The sequence below is a fragment of the Manihot esculenta genome, chromosome 7 (genome assembly GCF_001659605.2).
Source record: "Manihot esculenta cultivar AM560-2 chromosome 7, M.esculenta_v8, whole genome shotgun sequence".
Classification (NCBI taxonomy): Eukaryota; Viridiplantae; Streptophyta; class Magnoliopsida; order Malpighiales; family Euphorbiaceae; genus Manihot; species Manihot esculenta.
In genome coordinates, this window is record NC_035167.2 from 28207142 (window position 1) to 28233579 (window position 26438).

Consider the following 26438-nt stretch of genomic DNA (forward strand, 5'->3'; position numbering starts at 1 on the left):
TTCTCCCGGCCGTCCCGGCAAAGTAACTATCGGCCTCGTCGTTCTCGATCAACTCTCTCACCTTCCTTCCGTGAACTCTAGCTTCTGGCTCTACCTCTCCACCATGTCTCCTGCTTTTCTCCCCTGTTTCTCGGCTGATTGTTTGAGGAGGGTTGAGGGTAGGTTGGTGAGGTTCGTTAGTTTGAGGTTCTTCTATCACTGGTGCTACATTTGTCGGGGTGTTAAGGCCTCGTTGTTGCATTAACTGCCCCAGCCACTGAGTAGTGTTTTGCAGTTGGAGGGCGATGGTTTGGAGGTCCTGGTTGGACAAGGCAGCGGTGGATATATTTCCTGCTAGGCTTAGTGAGGGATTGAAAGGAATGGGTGGTTGATTGTTTGGAGTCGTAGGACTCGAAAAAGAGAACTGCTGCCCCTCCTGGGCAGAGCTCAGGTCATTGGGAGTGTTAAGATTGTTGTTTTCATTATGATTAGTCATCGTGGATCTCAGTGGGTATGTTTTAGAGTGGAACTCCGGTGATGAAAAGATCTCCTTCGTTTCCCACAGACAGCGCCAATTGATGATCTGAGATCCAGAAATAATAGGGCTTTACAGAGGTTTTTGGAATATTGAAAAACTTAGAGCTTAGGGGAGGGTCATTCTCCTTTTATCTGTTTTCATCGTCTGCCAGTGGCGTGCAACGGTCTGGTTATCATTGGACCACCTGTCTCTGCCATACTGATACGATTGTACGAGGATATCCGGTACCTGTCTCATGAGTAACGGCCCCTGATTCCCTCCGTGCGTGTGTGGATGGGTCTACAAGGTTGAAGGTGGGGCCTTCTTCCTGATTCCGGGCTGGGCCGGGAGATAGGAATAAGACTGAGCCCAAGAAGGATCAGCCTGAGAAGCAGTGAGGGCTGGGCCGGCCTGGTTGAGAAATCCATATGGACCCCGTATCAAGGTTCGAACGAGCTGGACCTGTTTGTACTGGGATCGTGTGGGCCTCCGAGCGATGGCCGTGATCGAGGGTTTGGCCTCTGACCGGAGTGGAGAAATCCAACGGTCATCAAGTAATATTAAATAAAATATTAATATTTACGCCATAGCAATAATTTTAAATCTCAATTCAATTATAAGTTAAAATTAATATTAAAATTTTAAATTAACTTAAAATTAATTAAAAAATGGCTAAAATTGACAAAACTCTAAAGTTTTGGATTTTTTAACATTTAAGCCAAAAATAAAATCTTAATTAAAATTTGTTTTAACCATAATAAAGTATTGAACCTAAATGAACACCTGTTATCAAAAATCCCTAAAATCCCCAACCCTAAAATCTCTCTCAACTCTAAGTCTCAGCACTGCCTCCCTCTCCTCCCGTCTCCCCCTTCGGCCTTTCCGCCTCTCCTCTAGTACAGCTGCGCGCCTCCCGTCGATCGTCCCCTCTTCACGCTGTCAACGCCATTGCTGCGTTCACTGTTACTGGTTGTTTGTTTGCTCTCTTCCGCCGCTTCCTTGGTTCTCCACGTTCTTCCTCCACCGATCCACTCCTGCCGTCTGGTGCTGCTCATCGCCGTATCTTCCTTCACTGCAGGTTCGGATGGGTTTCTTGAAATTATGGTTTCAGTTGTGTGCTTGTGAGATCTATTGATGTGGGTTCCGAAATTCTTGATAAATTTCATGATTTATGTGAATGTTGTATTTGCGAGGTTTGAGGAAAATTCTTCTTAATAAAGATTATTGTGAAGTTTGTATTTAGTGAGATTATTGAACAATGGTTGAAGTAAACATTACTTCCATTCAAAGTTGATTTTGTGAGATTGAGATTGTTTCTTAATTTTGTTGAAATGTGAGATTTCGTATGAATTACTGAAATTTTTGGTTTATGAGTTAATCGGGTAGTGAATGGATAATGGTAAGCGAATCTGGGACTGCTAAGAGTAGGGAATTTTAATTTTTTAAACGGTTTGAGACAGGTTCCAACAGTGTATTTATAAACGCTTCAGATTTTGGGTTTGGGAACTTAAAATTCCGTGGCTACCCTACCTGGTACCATCCCTACCTACTTGCATTGGTTTCACCAGAAATAGTTGCAGTTCTAATTCTATTCAAGTTGAGTTTTACTTCATTGACGTCAATAAAGAAAAATCACACTTACAAAATTGAATATGTCATTTTCCTGAAACGAGCCTAAGTCTGGCATTCAGAATGCATCTGATATGGATATCAGTATTGCTGTTATAGTTTTTCGTGTTTGATGTTAGTACTTTGATATGGTGGAAACAATTCTATTGAAGGTAGTCTAAAGTTGCATTCTTGTTTTATTTGTGGATTAGTACGGTGGGCGTTGTTGAAAGTTGAGTTTAGCTATTAATTCTGTTTTGGGCAATGCTTGATGTTAATATACTGTATTGTGTTAAAAGCTTGAGCATGTGTCTCATTGATATGTCTACAAAGTTGGAATTTGGATTTATCTAAGTGACTGTTTGATGGAATGCCTCAGTGAAAAGTTTCCACGCCAACATATTAATAGAGTCCATGCTTTTTCCCTTCTAATTGCAGCTTTTCCTTCGGATATTATTCTTGTTATGCCCAAAGATTTCTGTGATTTAATAATTTATTCATCCATTTAAAGAAAAATTTCTCCCATTTTCAGGTGATTGTCTATTAATTCAGCTACCCCTTACTACACTACAAGATGACTAATAACTTGGGATGTTTTATAAACTTCTACTGTCAAGTTTTTGATATGCATCAGTTATTATTCCTTGGAAAATATCACAGATCAGAGAGAGATTAGAAACCAAGTTTCATTTGGTTTAATGCAAAATTCTTGATATGTGATTTGGAAATAGATTAGAGATCACATTTCCAAAGCCAATGATAGGTCACAAAATAGATTAGAGTTCATGTATCTTTTAGCTGTGATCGTCTTCCATTGTTAACATGGTTGTTGATGTTCAAGATGCATGTATAAATATGATGAGATTTGTTATTAGTAAGTCTCATTTTGCTCGTTCTGTGGTTCTGAATACTTGGAGGCTAATGCACATGGAGCTATGTGAATTAGTTTGGGATTTGTTTCGGAACAGATTAATTCTTGCTGAAATTTGTGGAAAAGAAAAGTAATGCCAATATCATGTGCCATACTTCTATTTAATTACTGTCTTTTTTTTTTCATTGCATTTCTACTTTCTAAACCTTCTTTTTCCCTAAATGCATAATGAGGCTAATTGGAGAAGCTATGGATAATCTAGAAACATTTGAAGCACTTGAATATGGTAATATTAGCTGAAATTGTTATTATTATTTTTTAAGTTTGTACAAACATTTGTCTAATATATATTCTGATTTTTTTAGACTTCTCTGAACTGTGTCAAACAACAATTGGAGAATAGCGGTTTCTAGAGCTTAGAGATTTTAATCAATTTTTTATATAATTTTTAAATGTATATTATTTTATTTACTTTTTGTTAAAAATATCACATGATAAAGATTTAGTTACATGTTTAAAGAAACTGCTAGTTGATATGATGTTTCCTAATAAAAAAATTCAGTTCATCTATGCCCTTGCACAGTTAGAAAGCTTTCACGTTGTATGGCGGAACTAGTAATTCAATCCCAACCGATTAATCCAACAAATTTAAGCTGTTGGGTTGGATCAGTTTAAGCAAGCTTTCATGTTAACATATGTAAGCTTGGATTGGGTTGGAGGCACTTGCAATCCAAGCCGACCATGAACTATCCTAGTATTACATTCCTTTTCTTTCTTATGTGTGTGCATTTCTATTTACCAAGAAATGCTTATATATATCAGTGGGATTTAGGGCAAAAGTCATAATTCTTCATTATATAATAACATTTGACAAGACTATTCAAGATATATTCTAATTCTTTGGTATTAATGTTGCTTTCGTGTATTGTGATAACAGGCTCGAAGGTTAAGGGTTTAGAGAAGATTATGAGGAGAGGTGATTGGACTTTTGAGGGTAGCTCCTTTTTTGAATCATGGAGAAATAGAGAATTTGTACAATGAAACAATGTGGTTGCTGTGTTTCTTGAAATTACTACTGCAGTCTCTGTAACAGTTGGAAAAAAAATCAAAGAGGATATAAGGAGGAGGAAAATAGTACTATAGAAGGTGGAGTGAGGAAAATGGAATGCAATAAAGATGAGGCTGCCAAGGCAAAAGAGATTGCTGAGAAGAAATTTTTCGCAAAGGACCTTGCAGGAGCAAAGAGATTTGCATTGAAGGCCCAAAATTTGTATCCTGGGCTTGAGGGTGTTATGCAGATGGTAGCAACACTTGATGTTTACATTTCCGCTGAGAACAAAATAAATGGCGAACCAGATTGGTATGGAATCCTTGGTGTGGATCCAAAAGCGGATGATGACACAGTTCGGAAGCAGTATAGGAAACTTGCTCTCATGCTTCACCCTGACAAAAACAAGTCTGTAGGAGCTGATGGTGCATTTAAGCTTATTTCTGAGGCATGGAGTTTATTGTCTGACAAGTCTAAGAGAGCAGTACATGACCAAAAGAGGAGAAATTCTAAAGTATCATCTCAAAAGGCTACAAACCCTGCTGGTGGTCCATCAACAACAGCAGGGTCTGGTGGTTTTTACAATTTTGCAAAATCAAGTGCGAAGGCACACAAGAGTACTCCTCGTACTGGTCATTCTTCAACTCCCGTTGCATCTCAGAAGTCAAAGCCCAATACCTTTTGGACTGTATGTCATAGATGCAAGATGCAGTATGAGTATCTCAGGGTTTATCTTAATCATAATCTCCTATGCCCTAATTGCCATGAGCCATTTTTAGCTGTTGAAACAGCTCCTCCACCTTCAAATGGTTCTAAAACTTCCACCACATGGAATTTTTCTCAGCCGAGGCAGGGTTCAAGTCATCATGCTGCCAGTAAAAACACATCAAATTCTGCAAGCAACAATGTGCCTCCTCCAAATGCAGGATCTGTCAGAACAGACTCGTATAGTCAGACCAACTTCCAGTGGGGTCCATTCTCTAGAGCAGGCGGTGCTTCATCTGTTGCTCAAGCTGCTACTGTGGTACAGCAGGCATATGAAAAAGTCAAGAGAGAGCGTGAGGAAGCTCAGGCAGCCACAAAAAGAGAGGAGGCCCTTAAGAAAAAGAATAATGTCTCTAAAAGGACAGGGGGTGTGTCCTCTGGTGGATATTCTAATTCTGCGAAGAGGAGGAAAACCATGGAAGATGTTGGTCTAAGCAACCATGAAAACAATGCTACAAATCAAATGGCTGCAGGAGGAGCTAGCACCTCTGATATATCTGGTTCTAAGAAAGGTAATTTTGGAACAGGTAGTGTCAGTGGAGTCACGCAGCCCTGTGGCACAAGGGATGTCTCCCAGTTTGGAATTCAAACCTTACTAATGGAGAAAGCTAGAAAAGAAATTAGTCAAAAACTAAATGAATGGAACTCAGCTACAGCAACTATATCTTCTGTTAAAAATGAGAAGAGTAATGTGAAAGAAAATGATGGAGGAGAAACATCTGAAGGAAAGCCTGAAATGTGTGATCAAAATAAGTTTGCTCAGCAACTGGATCCAGATAATGGAATACATGGCATAAAGCTTTCTTCTGGATCTTCTAGTACAAAAGCAGATTTAGACCCTTCGGAAACAATGTCAATAGATGTCCCAGATCCAGATTTTCATAACTTTGACAAGGATCGAACTGAAAATTGTTTTGAAGAAAACCAGGTTTGGGCTGCATATGATGGAGATGATGGGATGCCTCGATACTATGCAATGGTCCATAAAGTAATCTCTTTGAATCCGTTTAAAATGAGAATAAGTTGGCTTAATTCAAAGACTAACACTGAACTGGGCCCACTAAACTGGGTTGGTTCAGGCTTCTCAAAAACTTGTGGTGAATTCAGAGTAGGGAGATATGAGGTTTACAACTCACTTAATTCCTTTTCACACAAGGTCAAGTGGACAAAAGGTAGTCGTGGGGTAATTTGCATATACCCTAAGAAGGGAGATGTTTGGGCACTATATCGGAATTGGTCTCCTGAATGGAATGAGCTGACAGAAGATGAGGTGATACACAAGTATGACATGGTAGAGGTACTAGAAGATTACAGGGAAGAACTAGGTGTAACTGTTGCTCCACTAGTTAAGGTTGCGGGTTTCAAGACAGTGTTCCACCAGCATTTGGACCCTGGAGAAATCAGACGTATTCCAAAAGAAGAGATGTTTCGATTTTCCCATCATGTTCCCTCATACTTGCTTACTGGTCAAGAAGGTCCAAATGCTCCGAAAGGTTGTCGGGAGTTGGACCCAGCGGCTACTCCATTAGAACTACTTCAAGTAATAATAGATGTTAAGGAAGAAGAGATTTTAGTTGAAGGGGCAAAGCAAGAAAAAAGATAACAAAAGCCTGATGTTGAAAAAGATAGTGATAAGAAATGGGAACAAAACCTGTAAAAAAGCCAGGGAGGAGAAGAAGGGAAAGTATAAAGATGGTGAAGTAAATTATAGATGATACCGCTACCACTAAATATAAGTGGTTCTTGCGGCTGAAAAGGCAGTTAATTGAGTTTTAGGTTAATATATTTTATGTGGATAGATTATTGATGCGATGTTGAAACATGTTCAACTCATTGGCATGGAAATATGGCTGCAATTTTGTTTCAGATCATGTGGGCTAGATGACCTATTAACCATGGTAATTTCTTGCTTGTTTCTAGCTATACCCCCTTTTTTTTTTAAAAAAAAAATATAATTCAATAGCTGGTTCTGGATTCATATGGATACCTTCATTGCTAGCATTTGTGCCTGCTTACATATCCTCTAGGATTATGTTGGCAACCTTGGAGAAATATGATTCACCAGCAAATAGATCTTTGTTTTTCATTTTTCATTTGTTTTGGTTTCATTGTGATTTCTCTTAAAATTTTTGATATTATGGATTAAGTAGCGACCAGTGAACCATATCTTTTTTCTAAATTTTTGACCTTTGAATTGTTTTAACAAATTTTGGTAGAATCTTCTATGTAACAATAAGCTAATTCTAACTTTGCTTCATTTGACATGTAATGCTATTTTGGTTCTTTTTGTTCTTGTTTCTTGTACCTCACATTCCTATTTACAAAAAGCAAACACTATGTTGTTCTTAAATATTAAGTATCTTTATTGACATTTTCTAAGATGATTGCTGCAGATTGTAATTAACTTTCTACATTATCTGACAACATATATTGGTCAGGATTGATTCCAATGTCTGAAGCTTGTTCTCATAAAAAAAATTCAGTCGTTGGATTTGCTATCTTTGAGCACCAAAATATAATTTTCTCTCAGTTTATATTTCTTGTTGGATTGAAATTTGAAGAATGATGCTATTTTTTTTAAAAAATTTTCTCATGAAATTTTGTTTCCTCTCTCTGTCTCTGTCTCTGTCTCTGTACATATGGAGAGAGAGAGAAAATTACCTCAATGTCTATAGGGTTTGCCATTATTTATTAGTTTGTCTGATTGTCTCTGTAGTTTAACATTTATATTAAATATTTTGTAGGTTTTAATTCCATATATTGACAAGTCCTTTGTCCAAAATCGAAGTTGTTTTCTGTTGGTCAATCTATTATAAGATAGTCAAAAGAGAGGAAAACATATTTAATGACAATTACACCCTCTCTCTCTTTCTCTCTGTTCTCCCTCTCCCTTCCCCAAAAATTAGATTGAAGCTATCTTCAGTTCTTTACGCTTAAATTCCTTCGTCTACCTTAAAGTTTGAGTGTCGATTGGCTAACGGAAACACATATGCTCATCTGCTGAAAATAAAAGCAAATGGAATGAAATTGGAGATAGTGAGAGAAAATCCCAACAGGAGCAAGGGATTAACAATTTGTTGTTGCCAAAGAAATGACTGGGAGTGATCATGAATGCCAATGAGATGAGCCAGAGAAGAAGGTGAAGAGTGAATTTCTATGGACCACCTACTTTGGGTTTTGATGCTCGTGAACACATGCTGAGTCCTGGTGAGTTTGATGATGAGCTATAAGAGAAGGATGGATTTTCCTTGCAGTCATGGGAGAAGATGAGTGCCTTTTTGTTTGATATGGCATTGGAATGTTGGACTTTCTACTTTTATCATTCAGATCGAGCCATTGATTATCTTCATGCAATAACGTTTCTGTAGACCTGAGAAACCTGAAGCTAGGTTGGAATTCTGTAGAAGGCCTTCAACCACCAGATTTTGCTAATGAGTGCAAGAAGGAATGCATTGGAAGTTTTATGGTCATGGTTAATATTTTTGGGTGGCCCAATGTTGATAGTTCTCCATTATTGGAAATTTTCCTGCTGTCCCTTTGGCAGGAATACATTGTGGCAGGAAACAGGACGTCACGTTTCAGTATTGAACGAACATGGAAGTTTGGAACGCAAGAAAGCACTCCCAGTTATGTGCATGTATTTGGCGCTGTATACGAGTGTACTTGGGAAAAGAAAGCGAGGGATGAAGGATTGAGGAGAAGGCAGAGATAGGAAACTATATTTCCAGGTAGGGTAATTTAGTCTTTTTATCATTAATTAATAGCAAAAACTATTAGATGGAATTAAAACTCGGGCACTTTTTAATGTAAATATTAAAATACATGGACAAACTAACAAATAATGGCAAATCCTAGAGACATCAAGATGATTCTCCTTTTATTTTTTTTGTTACTTGATTGGATCAGCTTGCCATATATATAGAGGAGTCTATTGATCTGGTAGGTAAATTTTTGTTATTGAGCAACTTTCTTCTTTAATGGATGAGAATCTGTATTCATGGTTGCTGATAATTTTTCTTTCTACAACTACTTTATTCCAGGAACAAATGGAGACATGACCGTAGTATACAATGTTTTTGCAAACTATAGCTGATGGTTGTGATATCTTTTCCTCATTAACCTGTAGCAGAGATTAAAATACCTTTTACTGGATCAGTGGTTTTTTCTTGTTCTGAATTACTTATCCTTAATAAAAATCATCCGATTCTCTGACTGGTGATACATTTTCTTTTGGCATGTTTTAAACATTGTTGGATGTCTGGTAGACATCTTGATTCTTCCTTATTGGTTCTGATTATTCTGATATATAATATGCATGGAAATAGCTTTTAATACGTCTAATCCGACTGGATTTGTTGTTGTATTAATAGGATGGTAGTGACTGATAACTAGCCAAAGTATTAAAACTTCAAACCTTGTTGGGTAAATTATGTAAAATTTGTTAAATGATGGCCGAAGATGGACCTGGATGAAAGTTCTGCTCAGTTTGGTGCTTATTCCAGTTGGGAATTGCATAGTATGCGTGTTTGAACAGTTTAGGTCTTGATTGATTTAGAGTAACTCAATTAGGGAACTTAAAGTTTTCTGAAAGTGTTGAAATTGTCTATTTGGTTGGTACAAGTTAAAGGCATTTCTTTCCTTGGAGAGAAAGTACTTACCTCCCTTAATCTATGTTAAGTGAACCAAATAAAGTCCTAACTTGTTTCCTGGAATTTTAGGTCTACTATCTTAGTACAAAATGAAAGTTCAGAACTAAACTGTTTTTTTTTTTTATTTATTAAAAAGTGTGAACTAAGTGGTCTCCTTAAATAGTCTTAGGAATTAAACTGTAAATTACACATTTTTATTGTAATTTAGCAAATTCATTTGGTAAAAAAAGTCAAATTTGCCCATAAACTTTGTCAGTATTAAAAATATTAAATTTCATTTTTCAATTTAAATTTGCTAAATAGTTTTATATTTATATGTATTTTTAATGATAACTTATGACAATTGATGGTTTATAGGTATTTTTAATGATAATTTAAGTGTAAAATTTGAAAAGTAAAATTATTTCTTTTTCCTTCTATAATTGAAGGGTAAATTTGGTCTTTTATTCCATCTTGTTTTATCATTATTTTTTGTTCTGTTTTTATTATTGCATTATTGAAACTGGTCCTTTCTTTTGTTATAACCCCAAAACAATGACCTCAAATGACAATTGTTGATCCAGTCTCTTTATTCTGGTTGATACAAACAAACATATATTAAGTTTGTTTGATATTATTGCTAGAGTTGTTGAGAAATATATTTTTAAAAATACTATTTAAAAAATATGAAAAAATAATTTAAAATTATTTTTAATATAATTTAATTATAAAAATATTAAAATAATAAAATAGCTTTTGTCAAATTGTTTTCTTCAACATTTTAAATGAGTGAAAAAAAAGTAATTTTTATGCAAAAAAGTATTTAATATTTGCAAAAGAAATAATTTCTGATAAATTATTTTTACGTTCTTAAAATATGTTTAAGTTATGATATTTTGAGAATCAGTAAAGAGTAGATTCAATATGTATTTTGATAAGTTTAGATCAATTTTTTTTTCTTGTTTTCTTTATCTCTTTATCCTTAAATTCTCTAGTCATACATAATTGTCATCTTATATTTATACTTCTTGTCATTGTCATATTGAGCTGTACGTATGAATGTACTGTGTTATTTTTTATCGTTAGGCAGTTATTTAATTTCTTTCGGTGTCATGTGAATATGATTTCGGATATTTTGGAGTCTATTGTTTTATGGATCCATCAAGACAATTGAGTTAGGCTTTCCACATGTAGGTTCGAACCTTGTTTGGTCCGTCCAAGCGAGACTTAGACTTTGTGTTGTGGAGCATATTTATGCATTTTGTTTTGATAGAGTTAAAGTTTGACTTTTTCCACACGGGTTTGGTCATAATTGGGGTATCCAAGTTTGCTAGTCATTAAGTGTTTTTTTACTTGCTCATTAATTATTTCATGATTAATGAAGGAGTAAATCTCAAAACTCTAATATTATTGCTCGGCTCTAAGAGTGCTCTTGTCAAAACGTCTCCTCTTCGCCTTTATACATTTTAAATTGACGCTTTTGATTTCACCCGCTGTTTGCCTTTTGTGTTGCTTCTGCTATTTTGCTCTCTCTTCTCTGTAATTTCTGTTTTTCTAATCCGAGGTATGTCCTATTCTTCTTATAGCTTTCACTAGAATTTTTAATGTTGTGGGTCTAGTGTCCTCTATCACCCCTTTCTCTCTTTCTCATTACTTTTTTAGCGATTATGTTGATACTATCATCTATAGGAATAGAGCTCCTTTACCTAACGAGAGGATCGTTCTTCCTTACCCTCCTCTGGTGGGTCTGGTAGACGTCCAACAAGGATGCAACGTAGTCTTTTTCGTCAAACAATACGATTTTGCATTGATATTCCCTTTTACCTTTTTTCATTGAGATTTTCCATTATTTTAGGGTGACTCCTTAAATGCTATCTCTCAATTCCATTTTCTTCCTGTGTTACTTTGAGTCTGTGTACTTGTGCTGGAATTTTGCTCCTTCATCGAGTTGTTTTGTACTTTCTTCCATTTTGTTAGGTTCATCTATGGGTTCTACTACTTTGATCCCGGGGTAGGGTTGTCCATATTCGCTGGATATAAAGACTCAATAAAAGATTGGGCTGATACTTTCATTGTTGTCAAGCTGAATGAGCTGAATGAGAGCTTGAGGATCAATTGAGATGTCGATCTCTCCTGAGTTGAGGTTCTTCATGGCTGCAATGACTTTTCTAAGTTAAATCTAGTAGACCATATTTGCCTTTTTTGACTAATCTTGATAAATAAGAAGTATGACGTCGAGAAGTAAATGTTTATGTCCAATCTTCGAAATCACCAGAAGCTGGTACTATTTTCTAGTTTTTTTTTATTATGTTTTCTTGTTGTTTTGGGCTCTAACTGAATTCACACTTCCTTTTCGGCTTCTGCGGTGTCAATGAACTCCATCGAGTTCCTGAAGACTTTCATTCTGTTCTGAAAGAGCATGAAAGTGACTCTGGCCGCCTTTAAGGCTAACAAGACTGTAGCTAATGTGACACGGGAGGTCTTTCAGGCCACGTCTCCGGCTTTTGTAGCTCGTCGTTCTACCCCTGCCTCTGCCCCTACCCTTGCGCTTTCTCTAGATTTAGTGCTTGCGGCATAGGACTCCCGCTCTACTGTCTCGAGGATGTCAATCCCCTTTAAAATGCCGGTTTTTGCCAGACTCCTGCTCCTAAGGAGACACTTAAAGAGCGCTTTAAGCTCAATGAGTTGGTCGATAGCAACTCGGAAGAGAGCATCAGAACTGCTCCTCTAGATCTCCCACCTATCCAGCCAGTTGGGCCCGTTGTGATTAGGGTTGGGGTTGCCAAGCAAGCTAAGACTTCAGAACCTGCAACAGAGAGCAGGGCTGCTAAGCGTGCCCGTACCTCAAAGCCTGCAAGGGCAACCCTTTCCTTTTCAATTGATAAGGGAAATAAAGTGATGGAGCACTTATCATCTGTCCCAGACAATGAACTGTTAAAGGCCGCCAAGGTGACTGCTGAGTCCACGTCAGCCTCTATAGCCAATATGTTGTGCAAGAGAATGTTCGGGGGTCCCGGACGCTTCTGATCCCCGCTTTCTGGTTCTCATCAATCATCTCGCCTACTCCACTAAGCAATAAGCGGTCTTCAATTCACGCTCCTTGAAAGACCTTGGGGACAGTTTGAGGGAAATGTTCCTCATAAATGACTCTCTTGATGGTATTTTTGATTTCTTAACTGTCATAACCTTGTTTTTTCTTTTCTATGGCAGACTTTTGGAGTGTTCATAGAAATTGACGCCCGAAATCGGTCCTTCCAAAGCTCGGTGGAGCTGCGTATTGTTAAGGAGTGTTGAGATGAAAACATATTTACCAGTAGTGAGGCCTTCGAGCACATCATCGAATTCTAATAGCAAATCGAGAATCTCATTAAGCAGTTGGGGGAGATGGAGGAAGTTACCAGGGCTTCCGAACGGGCTTCTGCAGTAGAGTCTCGGTGGGATGAGATTTTAATATAGCTGTCTACTTTGAAGGAGTCCTGTTGTCAGCACGATAAACCTTTAGCTCGTGTTACTGTCCTCCAGCAGAAACTCAATAAATATATTAAGGGACTTTAGCGGCGGCGAAGTCCCTCCTTCAATAGCAATAACTCTGCTAAAAGGTCTCTATTCTGGAGGAGAGATATACTTCGTTGCTGAGAGATGTCTAAAGGACAGGGTCTAGTAGGCCTGTATGGAGCGTTCTTCATAGTTGAAGGAGAAAATCCAGTAGGCCTATGAAGCGCGACTGGAGGAGTATAAGGCCTTTGCAGAATTAAAAGAAAGAATATATGAAGAGGCCTTCTACATGTTCAATTCGGACTTCAATCAGGGCCTTAAAGCAACTAAGGATGCCCTCTATACTCTTGAAGTGGACTTTGACGGCGAGGAGGTCTGCTACGGGAGGATGACAATTCTTTGTCTAAGAATGCTCCTCCTTTGCCTTCTGGGCTATAGGGGGAATACTGCAGATAATAATCCCATCAATGACTTAATTAATTCTACTCTCTCTTCCCTTGCCGCTGTAACCCATTTTAACGGTTAATAAAGATTTTGAATTTTTCTGTTATTTTTCATCTATTTTCTTTTAATTTTCTTGTTTATTAAATTTTACCTCTATTCTCATACTTAGACTTTTCATGTATGTTGCCCGTAAGCTGTGTTGGGTTGTTACTCGTTTGTTTATTTTGCTTGTAAAACGTCTAACTTATTATATTTTACTCTTTGTTTATCGAATGCCTTAGTACTTTTTGCCTTCTGTTCTTTTGGAGTCTTTAGTTGGCTGAGCTTTTGTTTGTTATTGCATTTAGTTTTCACACAACCCTTTGCCTCAATTTATATTGCTCTCGAGTTATATTTTTTACTAACTCGTATTTTGTCACTCGCGGATTTATTTTTGAGTTAGTATTAGGGGTTAATATTATTTCGATCTTGCCTTGACTTTATTTCTTTTTGAGCCTTAGAGGCATTGATTTCTTTTTCGAAGTCGACATTATGCTTTAGCTTTACAAGCCTTAGATTAGTTTTCTGTGAGCCGAACTCTTTTGTGAAGTTGGTATTGAATTTTGCTTTGTTTTCCTGGGAGTCAAGCCTTTTTATAAGGCCGGACTAGGTCTTTGCCTCGTTATCTTGTGAACCGAGCTCTTTTGTGAAGTTGGAACCCGATTCTTTACTAATTTTTCTGTGATTCAAGCTCCTATATGAGATAAGAACCAAGTTTTTTACTTGTTTTATTGTGATTCAAACTCCTTTATGAGGTCAAAATTATGCTTAATTTTATTTTTATGTGGACTTTGTATACGTCGAGGTCTTTTCTTGAAGTCAGCCTCATATTTTTGGATCTTTTTTTTTTTTTTTTGGCTTATAGCCTTGCTGGTGTAAGTCTTCATTGCTGGTCTTTATCCTCTCAATCAGTTTTAGGGTGTCGACGATCTTATTTTCAAGACCGATCACCTACCTCATTGAGGGTTTTGTTTTCCTAACCGATTTTGTGGTGCTGCGGTCTTATTTCGAGACCGATCACCTACCAAAATTTATTTTGAGATCGGTCAACCACCTCATTGAGGTCTTCATCTCCTCAACCGGTTTTGTAGTGTCGACTATCTTATTTTCGAGACCGATCACTATCTCATGGAGGGCTTTGTCTCTCTAACCAGTTTTGTGGTGCCGACGGTCTTATTCCGAGATCGGTCACCCACCTCATTGATGTCTTCATCTCCTCAACTAGTTTTGTGGTGTTGACGGTCTTATTTTCAAGACCAGTTACCTACCTTATTGAAGACTTTATCTCCCCAACTGGTTTTGTAGTGTCAACGGTTTTATTTCGAGATTAGTCACCCACCTTATTGGGGTCTTCATCTCCTCAACCGGTTTTGTGGTGCCGGCGGTCTTATTTTCGAGATTGGTCACCGATTGAGGACTTTGTCTCCTCAATCGATTTTGTGGTGCCAGCGGTCTTATTCCGAGACCGGTCATTTACCTCATTGGGGTCTTCATCTCCTCAATCAGTTTTGTGGCTCCAGCAGTCTTATTTTCGAGATTGATTACCTACCTCATTGAGAGTTTCGCCATCTGCTTAGAAGTGCTTTGGGAGTAGGAAAAATGATCTCTTCTAGGGCATCCTGGTTGCTTCTCAACTTTTTCCCATTGGTGCTTTCATCATTGAATTGGACCTGATGAGTAGAGATTTGTAACTTTATGGGACTACTGCTTCTATTCTAAATGTCATAGCAAACGACGTCTCCCCTATTGGTGTCCGAGGTGTAGTCTGGAATACCCACGAGATGCTATGCAGTTCGATTGCCCAATTCTTTTTAGCATCATCTAACTGTTTCTTCAACTCTTGGAGGATAGCTCGGTTTGTCATCTCTGTTTGGCCATTCGTCTGTGAATGAGCTACTAAAGAAAACTTGTGCCACATACTCATGTTCCTTGTGAAATCTCGAAAAGAGTTGCGGTTTAATTGCTTTCCATTGTTTGATATAAGCATCCTGGGTATCCCAAATCAACATATAATATTGCCCTACATGAAGTCTATCACTTTCCAAGCCGTGATGGTGGGTACGGCCTTTGCCTCGAGCTACTTAAAGAAATACTACACAGCTATAATCTTGAACCTCTTTTACTCCACGGTCTTAAGGAATGGATCTAGGATGTCTATCCTCCATTGTAAGAACAGTCATAGGCTCGATATGCTTCACTACAGCGTGGCAGGGCTATTGATAGCTTTGGCAAACCTTTGGCAGATATCTCACACCTCTTCACAAATTTTGCGGTTTCTTTCTTCAATGTAGGTCAGTAGTACCTTTGCTGGAAAATCTTATTTGCCAACGTGGTTGCTCCTTCATGAACTTTGCAGACCCTCTGGTATATCTCTTGGATCACCCTAGATACCTCTTCCGAGCCTACACATCTTAGCTATGGGCTGGACTTCCCTCTTCGATATAGAATTCTTCTTACTCTTTGATAATTGGCTGCTTTAGTTGCGATTTTTCGAGCTTCTACTTTGTCTTTAGGCAATTTTCCGATTTCGAGGTACTCTAGGTATGGGGTTATCCAGCTTCGTTCTTCATCAATTTGCACGATGGGGGCTGACTTTTCAAAGGTAGGGATGTCAATTTGCTGCACATACACTTCGTCTCGGAGCTATTCTAGTTCTTCCACAAATAATTTGTTGTAAAGTCTGTCTTTTCATTCTCTTTTAGGGTATTCTTTGCTAATTGACAACAATTTCTTGCTCACCGAGCTCGTACTTTGGCTAAATACTTCTGCATGATGGGATCCTTTGCCTGGTATACTCTCGTTACTTGATTCGCTACTAACTGAGGATCACTGTTTATTCTAAGGTCAGTTGCCTCCACTCCTAAGGCTATCTGCATTCCATTCAGAAGAGTTTCATATTCCACCATATTGTTAGATGCTAGGAATTTAAAGCGTAAGGCATAGCGTACTTTGAACTCATCATGCCCTTTTAGTAGAATTCCTACCCTACTACCTGTGAAACTCGATGCTCATCTGCGAATAGATTTCACCTAGAACTCATGCTGATGTTAGTTCCCATCCCCTTCTTCCACTGAACTCAACAATACATCATTATGCTCTTCATTATTTTATCCGAGCTGAAAGAGCACTCAGCTATAAAGTCAGCTAAGGCCTGAGTCTTGATTGCCGTTTGAGGCCGGTAAATGAGGCAGTACAGACCGTTTAGTCTTAAAAAAATTCCCACTGAATAGACCGTTTAGTTTTTAAAAAAATTCTTAAAAAAGCATGTATATCTTGAACACCCCTTAAATGGTTCAACAACTTTTGTTTCCTCAGAGAAAACATTACAAAAAATATGCTTGTTCTGATCCTTTAAATTGCTAGTAAAATTCCTCACCATTTCCATAACGGAGCTCCTCCTTTTCTAGTTACCTTCTATGAATGAGCTAAACGAATCATGAGGTAAACATATAGCTTGAAAATGAAACAATCTTGCCATATGGATATTGTGCATAAATGAATTTGATTTTAGCAAAAATGGGAACAATCTTGTTATAAGTTTTTGAACTCTTATGAAATTAATTAATTTATCTCTATTTCAAAATCATGCAATTAAAACTTACCTATATTTGTAAAATTTAATTATTTAATCTTTTTGTTAAAATACTTATTATTTGTAGAGAAGTAGTATTTCTTATGCTCATTACAAAGGAGATTATAACATATTTATACATAAAAAAAAAAAAAATCTATCTAGAAAGGAAAGGGAATTCCTTTATCAAGCCTATAATCAAGCAATTCCTAAGATTAAGCAACTAATAAATCTATCTATATTTACTTCCTATAACACTCTCTCTCAAGTTGAAGCATAAATATTAATCATGTCTAACTTGTTACATATGTAATTAACTTTAGTTCCATTTAGAGTTTTAGTGAATATATCCTCTAATTGTTTCCCAGTTCTAACATGTCATGTTGATATTATCATTTGTTGGACCTTTTCACGAATAAAATGATAGTTGATCTCGATATGTTTGGTTCTCTCATGAAATGCTGGATTAGAGGCAATGTGGATAGCTGCTTGGTTATCACACTACAACTTAGCAGGCACCAAATTGTGAATCCAACATCTTCTAATAGTTGACGCACCCACAATACTTAAAATACGATTTGTGCCATGGCTCGATATTCAGATTCAACACTAGAATGGAAGACCCCATTTTACTTTTTATTACTCCATGAGACTAGGTTACTTTCCATGAAAACACAATATCTAATGGTTGACCTCCTATCAATCTTTGAACTCACCTAATCAACATCAGAAAAACACTCAATGTTTGAGTGCTCATGGTTACCATAAAAGAGGTCATGTCTTGGAGCGCCTTTTAAGTAGCAAAGAATCTGTCCCAAAATGTCCCACTGAGCAACAGTAGGAGAAGACATAAACTGACTCACCACACTCATTGAATATGTAATATCAGGATGAGTCACCGTGAAACAATTCAGCTTGCCAACTAATCTTTTATACATTTCAAGATCTGCAAATGGCTCATTGTCTTCTGTAGTTGAAGATTAAGAGTTATTAGTGCATTGCAAGGCTTAACACTCAATTTTTCTATTTTCGTCAACAAACCAAGAACATATTTTTTTTGAGATAAGAAAATATCTTTTTTATACTGTATAACTTCGATCCTTAAAAAATATTTCAAGGAGCTCAAATCTTTTGTATGAAACTATATTTTTAGAAATTCTTTTACAGATGTAATGCCAACAATATCACTTCCTCCGATAACAATATCATCCAATATATTACAAACAAAATTACTCTACCATCAGAATTTCTATAAAACATCGAGTGGTTACACTTACTCATTTACATACCAAACGGTTGGACCACATTACTAAATCTACCAAACCATATTCGAGGACTCTTTTTCAAGCCATAAAGGGATTTTTGAAATCTACAAACCTTGTTTGACTCCTGAGCAACAAAACTATGTGGTTGCTCAACGTAAACTTCCTCCTTAAGGTCACCATGGAGAAAAGTATTTTTGATATCTAGTTGATGCAAAGGCCAATCATGTGTAGTTGTCAAGGAAATGAATAATTGAACAGATGCCAGCTTGGCAACTGGAAAGAAGGTATAAGAATAATCAACCCCATAATTTTGAGTATAACCTTTAGTCATTAAACGAGTCTTGAAACGAGCAATATATCCATCAAGGTTTACTTTCTCCTCAAATACCCACTTACACTGAATAGCCCACTTTTCTGGTGGCAAGGATACTAACTCCCAAATACCATTAGTGTCCAGGGCCATCATTTCCTCTTCCATCGTAGCATGCCAATTAGGATGGGATAAAGCATTAGCAACAATTTTGGGGACTGAAATAGAATATAAAACAGTGGCAAAACAACAAGAAGAAGAGGATAATTGATCATAAAAAGAAAAGATGAAATAGAATGAGTATAAGTATGTCTGCCTTTGCGAATGACAATGGGCATATCCAAGTCAAATGGGGATGGATCGGTGGGGGCAAGGTTCATCGACGAAGAAGATGGTAGTGGATTAGAGTCAGAGTCCTCTAGGCATCTAGAATAAACATGAACAATGGGAGGACTTGGAACACGAGCAAAAGGTGTAGGAAGATTCTATGGGTGAGACAAACGGATGATGGTAGAAAGAATGAAGTGGACTAAAAAAATATTATATCAGCAGATACAAAATATTAATTAAGATAAAAAAAACAATGATACACTTTTTGAGCCGAGAGTAGCTAAGAAAAATATATTTAAGTGATTTGAGATCTAATTTAGTAACTTGTGGACGAATATCATGAACAAAACAAGTACACCTAAAGATACTTAGTTCAACAGAAAATAAATATTTAGTGGGAAATAAAATATTATAAGGGATATCACTATGAAAAACGGATGAAGGCATGCAATTAATGAAAAAACAAGCAGTGGACACAAAATTAGCCTTAAAATATTTAGGGATTTTCATTTGCAATAAAAGAGTTCTGACTACTTCAAGAAAATGTCAATTTTTTCTTTTGGGAACTCAATTCTATGAAGGAGTGTCAACATAGGAAGATTGATGAAGAGTCCTTTTTGTGATAAATAAGATTGAAATTTCTCAAAAAGATATTCTTTATTATTATCACTTTGCAATATTCGAATAGAAAGATTGAATTAAGTTTAAATTTTAGCATAGAAAATACAAAAAATAGAGAATAATTCTGAATGATTCTTAATTAAAAATAACCAAGTAGTGTGAGAGAAATCATTAATAAAAATAACAAAATACTTAAAGGCATATTTAGACACAATAGGACAAAGATTTCAAACATTTGAATGTACTAAATCAAAGGGAGACGAAACCCATTTATTAACTCGAGATGTTGTAGGCAAATGATGATATTTGAAAAATTGATATAACTCACAATCTAAAACAAATAAAGATTGAAACTGTGGATATAACTTATTCAAAGCAAAGAGAGAAGGATACCCCAACCGATAGTGAACATCAAAAGGAGTTAAACTCGTGGAACATACAAGAGATGTAGGTATTTTCTAATCTAGGATGTAAATACACCTTATGACTCACGTCCTCTACACTTCGTCGAAAGATCCTGAAATACGCAATGATCAGAAAAGAATGAGACACAATAATTCAGTGCATAAGTAAGCGCATAATTAAGCTTACTAATGGAAAACAAATTAAAGGAGAACTTAGGAAGGCATAATACAGAGAATACAGAAAGAGGTGTTAGGTGGACATGTCTAGAACCATGATAGAAGTTTTAGAGCCATTAGCAAGAGTAATATAAGAAAATGATTTATAAGGCTTAAGATTGGATAAAAGGATAGAATTACCTGACATATGATCGGTAACATTAGAATCAATAACCCATTTTAAAGATGAAGACACAAGGCATGCAGTAGAGTTACCTGACTCAGTAATTGCAGTGATATGAGAATTAGATGATTTCAGAGATGTTTGGTATTGAGTGAATTGTGCATACTTATCTGCAGATATCAAAATATCCTGATTAGGAGAAGTCTCAACTGCCATATGCACCATTGATGAGCGTTGATTCTTATTTTGAAGTTTCAAGCATGTCTACTTAGTTTACTCAGGTTCACAACAATAATAGCAAATAATTCCACCAGAGTCATAAGTAAAAATTGCTTCTCCGGGACACTAAGATTCTCTACTACCATTAAAACCTCCCATGTTTCCACCTTCATTGTTATGTTTGCAATTATCATTGCGGCTAACGAGGGCACTAATTGTGTGTGAAGGAACTAGAGAAGAAGATTTCATACGCAACAACCTAGTGAAAGCATCATGATGAAATTTCAGAGTAAAAAAAAAATCTGAGGTTCAGCTATCTCAAAGTTTGGAGGGAGACTTGCAAGGAAGCTCATGAAAACCATTTGCTCCCGTTAAGCTTATTGAGTTTACACATTTGTACTAAAAGGCATCAAAATATTAAATTTCTCATAAACTCTTTTAAAATTCATAAAATATGAGGTAAGAGTTCTATTTTTTTTTTAGCTCGATAAAACGCTTTACACACCTCATAAATGTGAGAAGTAGTCTGTTTGCCCGAGTATAAAAGCTCCAAATAATCAATTAATTTTTTAATAAATTAACCGTAATTAATAAGGCTAATTAACTCATTATGAATGGAATTTCAGATCTGCAAAAATAATCGAGCATCATCCCTCATTCCTCATCCAATCTTGCCTAGGGTCATCAGTTGGAGGATCCTTGGTAAGGTGATCGTCAATTTCGATACTTTGTAAATAAATATAGATAGTCTTACTCCAATCCAGAAAATTAGACCTATTTAATTTGTGTTCTGTAATTTTAGTCACCGTAAGAATCATATCGGCTACAATATTTTTATTTTCAGCCATAGAAACAACTCACCCAAATCAAAAGCAACAGAAGGCATAGAAAAAAAAAAGAAACGTGAACAGTACCAGGAGTTAACAGTATTCAAAATGCGATCTAACCCAAAACACCTCCACAAAACACCCAAACAGCAAACTGATGTAGAATTGAAGATAGGACCTCGCGGTGACACCGACAATGGTGACTAGAGCAAAGGTGGATAAGTGATGCACCTCCACGTGCCGACAAGTGGGACGACGTTAGAAACTAGTCGCGGTGCGTGAGACTCACTCGCCGTTTGAAATGTTATCGGTTTTCAGAGTAGCATCGCCGACTTTCTAGCATTCTTTCTGGGTAGACGGTTAGAGACAAATGTCACCTTATAGCGGTGACTTAAAAAAACATAACAAATGGAGTCTTAAATCATCAAATATAACAGAAGAAAATTTTAAATTTTTTGCCTGCAAGGCTGTAATACCACATGGAGAAATGAGAGATTACAACATATTTATACATAAAAAAAACCTATCTAAAAAGAAAGAGAATCCCTTTATCAAACCTACAATCAAACAATTCTTAAAATCAAGCGACTAACAAACCTATTCATATTTATTTCTATAATATTATTTATTTTAAATATTTAGACAGATTAATTCATATAATTTTAATTATATATATTATTTAGTCTATATAATTTTAAATACTCATTATTTAATTTCTCTAACTAATGTTAAAATAAATTGATTAATTAGTTTTTTTAAAAAATAAACATTTTAAATTTATACAATACAGAAATATCTTAATAAAATAATTTTAAAATAAAGATGAATTAATAATTTTTTTAAAAAAATTCAAAACCCTAATAATATATAATCTCCCTAAAAAAGGGACCAGTTAGTCATTCAAACAATGCCCCTACTCCATTTGAATTTCAGTCCTTTAGCATCCATCTACATATCATTAAACTAGGCTATAAATGCTCTTTATACTCCAGAATGATGAGGCGAAAATCCTTTTCATTTGAGTTATAAAAAATGCAATAATATATCTAATTTTAATAAAAAAAATCTGATGTCAATGAGAATGAAAAAAGATGACTACAATTATAATTTAAAATATTTTTTAAAATAAATTATTCAAATTTATTGTAATCAATTTTAAATATTTAATTTAAATTTTATAGTTATCACTATGTCAAAAAGTACAAATCAAACCGATGAATGAAAGCTTCTCATCTTTTAGAGATAATTTTTAATACCATTTATTATAATGAAATTTATATAAATAAAGCAAGTAAATTCTGTAAAAAAAAACTATAAATAATTTGTTTTCATATCACAAAGCTGAACCAATTCATCCACCACTCCGTCAATCTCTTCCTCTCCTTTCTTTCTAAGGACATCACTCATTTCTCTTGCTTTCCTCCTCACATATACACCTTCTCTCTCCACCACCACCTTCCTTATTGTCTTTGCCATCTCTTCTCTTTCAAGCTCTCCACTTTGATTTCTACTCACCTCTATGCCCACACCAGCCGCCTCTACTATTCTTGAATTTATAGGCTGATCAAGATTCATGGGCATGGCTATTATTGGCACTCCAAGTTTCATGCTCTCCATTATAGAACTCCATCCACAGTGACTCACAAATCCTCCAATGCTTGAATGGCCAAGTATTTTTCTCTGTGGAGCCCAACCTTCAACAATCTTTCCTCTCTCTTGAATCCTCTCAAGATATCCCTCAGGCAGAGATTCTTCCAGGTTTATTTTCTCTCCTTTAGGAAACCTCACAACCCAAATGAAGTTTACTTTGCTGAGCTCTAACCCATGAGCTATCTCTTCCATCTCTTCCTTGGAAAGAAAATATTCACTGCCAAATGAAACGAAAACTGTTGTTGATCTTTCTTTCTTCTCCAACCATTTAATGACCTCATCATGATGATGATGATGATGATCCATTGTTTTTTCATCATCTTCGTGGATAGTGTCTTCAACGAGAGGACCAACAGGAACTATCTTCTTGTTGCACTTAACAGAGACATAATCAATGTATTTTCCTTCGAGTTCTCTGAAAGTCTTCGCCAATATCACATGAAAAGATTGATCAATGCATCGACCAGCTCTTTCTCCATCCTTTATCTGGTTGGAAGAAGATTCGAATACCCTGAAAAGCTTCATTTCCATATAATCTCTCGGATATATCTCTGGAAAAAGGAATTTTATCTCCTTGTTTTTATTCAGATTCAGTCCAAAACAAGACATGGCCATGGAAGAACACAGGAAGTTCACAGCAGGTATATTTAGAGACGAAGCTAGAGCAGGTGCCCATGGTTGAAGAAAATCATAAATAAGCAAATCTGGGTTTAGAGTCTTGAGAATATTGAAGAAGCTAGAGCTTGCCATATCAAAGGCTTTCTTCAGAGTTTTCATGAGATGGGGTGGCAGGCCATTTGTGGTATGGTAGTGAGAAGGCAGCTCCGGCGATGATGGAAGATGGAGCTCCACAAATTGGATAGAAAAGTGGTACTCTGGAGATAATTTTGGCTTGATGGAATCAAGATTTACAGGAGTGGAACAGAAGTAGACATGGAAGTTTCTGTTGGCGAGCTTCTTGGATAGCTCTAGGAAAGGAGATAAGTGTCCATGAGCTAACCATGGAAACATTAACACACTAATTTTTCGTGTTTGTGCAGTCGCCATGAATGATCTGCATCTCCATATGCGTCCATGAGTACTTTTATAGAGCAGCAATGGAAATCAAAAGGATAATGAAGGAAACGAAAACGTGACAAAGGAGGGGAGTATGAGGGAGTGATTGGTGTCCTTTTGAAACTTGCGTGGAAGGTAGCGAGGGCTTCATTTACGAAATTTGACACTTGTTGATCAACAATCGAAGTTCCATTTCGTTTTGACATTGAAGACAGCTACTAGCTGTTCGCTAGTAATTTGATTTCGCAGGAAATTCCATTTTTGCCAACTTTGAGGCAGTGTTCAAATTAATCCCAATTCAAATATTTGGCCGAAGTAGTCTAAACCTTTCTCTTTGAAGTCAAATTTATCCTCTTTTTTGAAAGAACTTAAAACAATATTTTTTAAAAAAAAATAATTATTAAAATATTGATTTTATTTTTTTATTATTTAAAATTAGTTAAATTTGAATAAAAATTAAAAAGAAAAGAAATGGAAGAACATGTATTTCAAACTCAAATACCAACAATCTTTCAAGCACAAATCATACAAAATAACTGATAAATGATAATTAACACCAATTCAAACAAATTTGTAGAAATGAAAAAAATTAATTAAATGGGCATTACGATCTGTTCATTAATTTGCCCAAGTCTCTGCTCTCTTGAAATTTCCTAAAACTCTTTTCCACTTGTCAAAGTTGTTGCACTTACATCTTGATTTGGATTGGCTACCATTTGAGATGGTATTTTTCTTTGGGATTCCAATCTACTTGAGGAGGTAGCCATTTGGCTCATCTAATTTTTCAAATTTTATATAGAATTAGCAAGTTACAATATCTTCAAGAGGCATACCTTGCTTTCGAGGAGGTGATTGTTGTGGGTAATGGTGTTGAAAATTCTGAAAATTATTGGACTTCACATAGTTAAAGTTGGGATGATCCCTCCATCATAGATTGTATGTGTTGGAGTAAGGGTCATACTTTCTTTGTTGTTGGTGCCCCTTAAAACTTCCTATGACATTGACATGTTGTTGATCCTCTTGGAGTGTGGGACACATATCTGTTGGATGTCCATAAATTGCATAAATCCCACATGCTCTTGCTTGTTGCTTATTCCCTACAACAAGACTTTGCACCACATGTGTTATGTAGAAATTTTGGATTCAAGAGAAGACACATTTACCTCATTAACCTTTCTTAGTTGCTCCTTTTGGTCTCTATATTATTTGGAAGTTTCAACCATAATAGAAATCAACTCTCTAATAGCTTAAGGTGTCTTATCCGTAATAGATCCTCCACATGTTGCATCAATGATTCTTCTTTCTGAGGGTAGAAGACCTCCATAGAAGTATTGGATAAGAGATTGATCGGAGATGTCATGTTGGAGGCAATCAGAGATGTCATGTTAGGGGCAACTTGTGCACAATCTTTTGAATCTCTCCTAATATTCTTACAACAACTTAGATTCTTTTTGCTTAATCCCACTGATTTCCCTTCTATTTCCAATGGCTTTGAAAGCTAGGAAAGATTTTCCCAAGAAGGATCTTACCATATCAGTCTATATAGTGATAGAGCCAGATGACAAATAAAACAACCAATCTTTTACGGCTTCCTTGAGTGAAAAAGGGAATGCCTGTAGTTTGATATGGTCTTTGGATATCCTTTGTTCATGCTTGAGCAAACTACATGGAACTCCTTAAGGTGCTTGTGTGGGTCTTCAATCTCATGCCCTCAAAACTTGGGAAATAAGTGAATCAAACCTGATTTCAGCTCAAAAGGTACTCCTAAGGTTAGATATGTAATAAAAAGTGATGCTTGATTACCAATGAGGGTTGCTAGTTTACGCAAGGTTCTTTCTTGTGCTATGGGTGCTCTTTCTTTTATGATTTGAGCCTCTAATTCAACTATGATAGCAGTTGGTTCATAAGTGTTTGCTACTGCGTTTTCTGCCTCTTCAGGTGTTGCTGCAACTGCTTCTATATCAATTGGTTTAGCTACTATTCTAGAGGCTGTTTCTAAAGCTTTTTTTTTGCAGCAATCTCCTATTCTCGGGCTGATTCTTTACGGGCTATAGAAGGGAATGCTAGTGAGGCTTGTTTCCTCAAGTTTTCTTATTTTCACAAGTTTTTCGCGGTCCTTTCAATTTTCAAATCGTAAAGCAAATTTTATTCACTAATAAACCTAGTCATGAAAAGAAATAAGCTAGTTTAAATTAACTCCCTAGCAATGGCGCCAATTTTTGTTGGGTGTTGAAACCATAAAAAATAATATATCCAAATCTTACAAATATAAATTGCGAATAGGGTGAATAGAATCGAATGGATAAGGAATTAACACTAAAATCTCCAATCAATAATTAGCAAAATAAACAAGAAAGTAAAAAAGGGGGGTTCGATCAAGATTCAACTAAAGTGAAAAATCAAGACAATTGAAGAAAGTAATAACCAAGAAAAAATCAAATAAAAGGCTCA

The 26438-nt window shown here is 36.2% G+C and overlaps 2 protein-coding genes across 4 annotated transcripts; one reads left to right on the top strand and one right to left on the bottom strand.

Moving 5' to 3' along the window:
* Positions 1–1275: 1275 nt before the first annotated feature.
* Positions 1276–9007, top strand: LOC110619202. 3 transcript variants are annotated; one of them, XR_006351222.1, is made up of 4 exons: positions 1276–1574; positions 3913–6686; positions 7533–8516; positions 8829–9007. XR_006351222.1 is itself a non-coding variant. In XM_021762480.2 (2 exons), exon 2 carries the CDS (start codon positions 4136–4138, stop codon positions 6389–6391), a length of 2256 nt encoding a protein of 751 aa, XP_021618172.1. In that variant the 5' UTR covers positions 1276–1574; positions 3913–4135; the 3' UTR covers positions 6392–6726. The 3 variants fall into 3 exon arrangements, 1 of the variants encoding a protein (XP_021618172.1); XR_002488616.2 differs by lacking the exon at positions 7533–8516; XM_021762480.2 differs by lacking the exons at positions 7533–8516; positions 8829–9007 and having other exon boundaries at positions 3913–6726.
* A 13585-nt stretch (positions 9008–22592) lies between these two features.
* LOC110619817 (UDP-glucosyltransferase 29) lies at positions 22593–24074 on the bottom strand. The gene has a single exon (XM_021763381.2). The coding sequence runs from the start codon at positions 23976–23978 to the stop codon at positions 22593–22595; it is 1386 nt and encodes a 461-aa protein (XP_021619073.1). The 5' UTR covers positions 23979–24074.
* Between the last annotated feature and the right edge of the window lie 2364 nt (positions 24075–26438).

Coding starts and splice junctions, on each gene's coding strand:
- LOC110619202 (XM_021762480.2), top strand. CDS start 4,136: ATGGAATGCAATAAAGATGAGGCTGCCAAGGCAAAAGAGATTGCTGAG.
- LOC110619817 (XM_021763381.2), bottom strand. CDS start 23,978: ATGGCGACTGCACAAACACGAAAAATTAGTGTGTTAATGTTTCCATGG.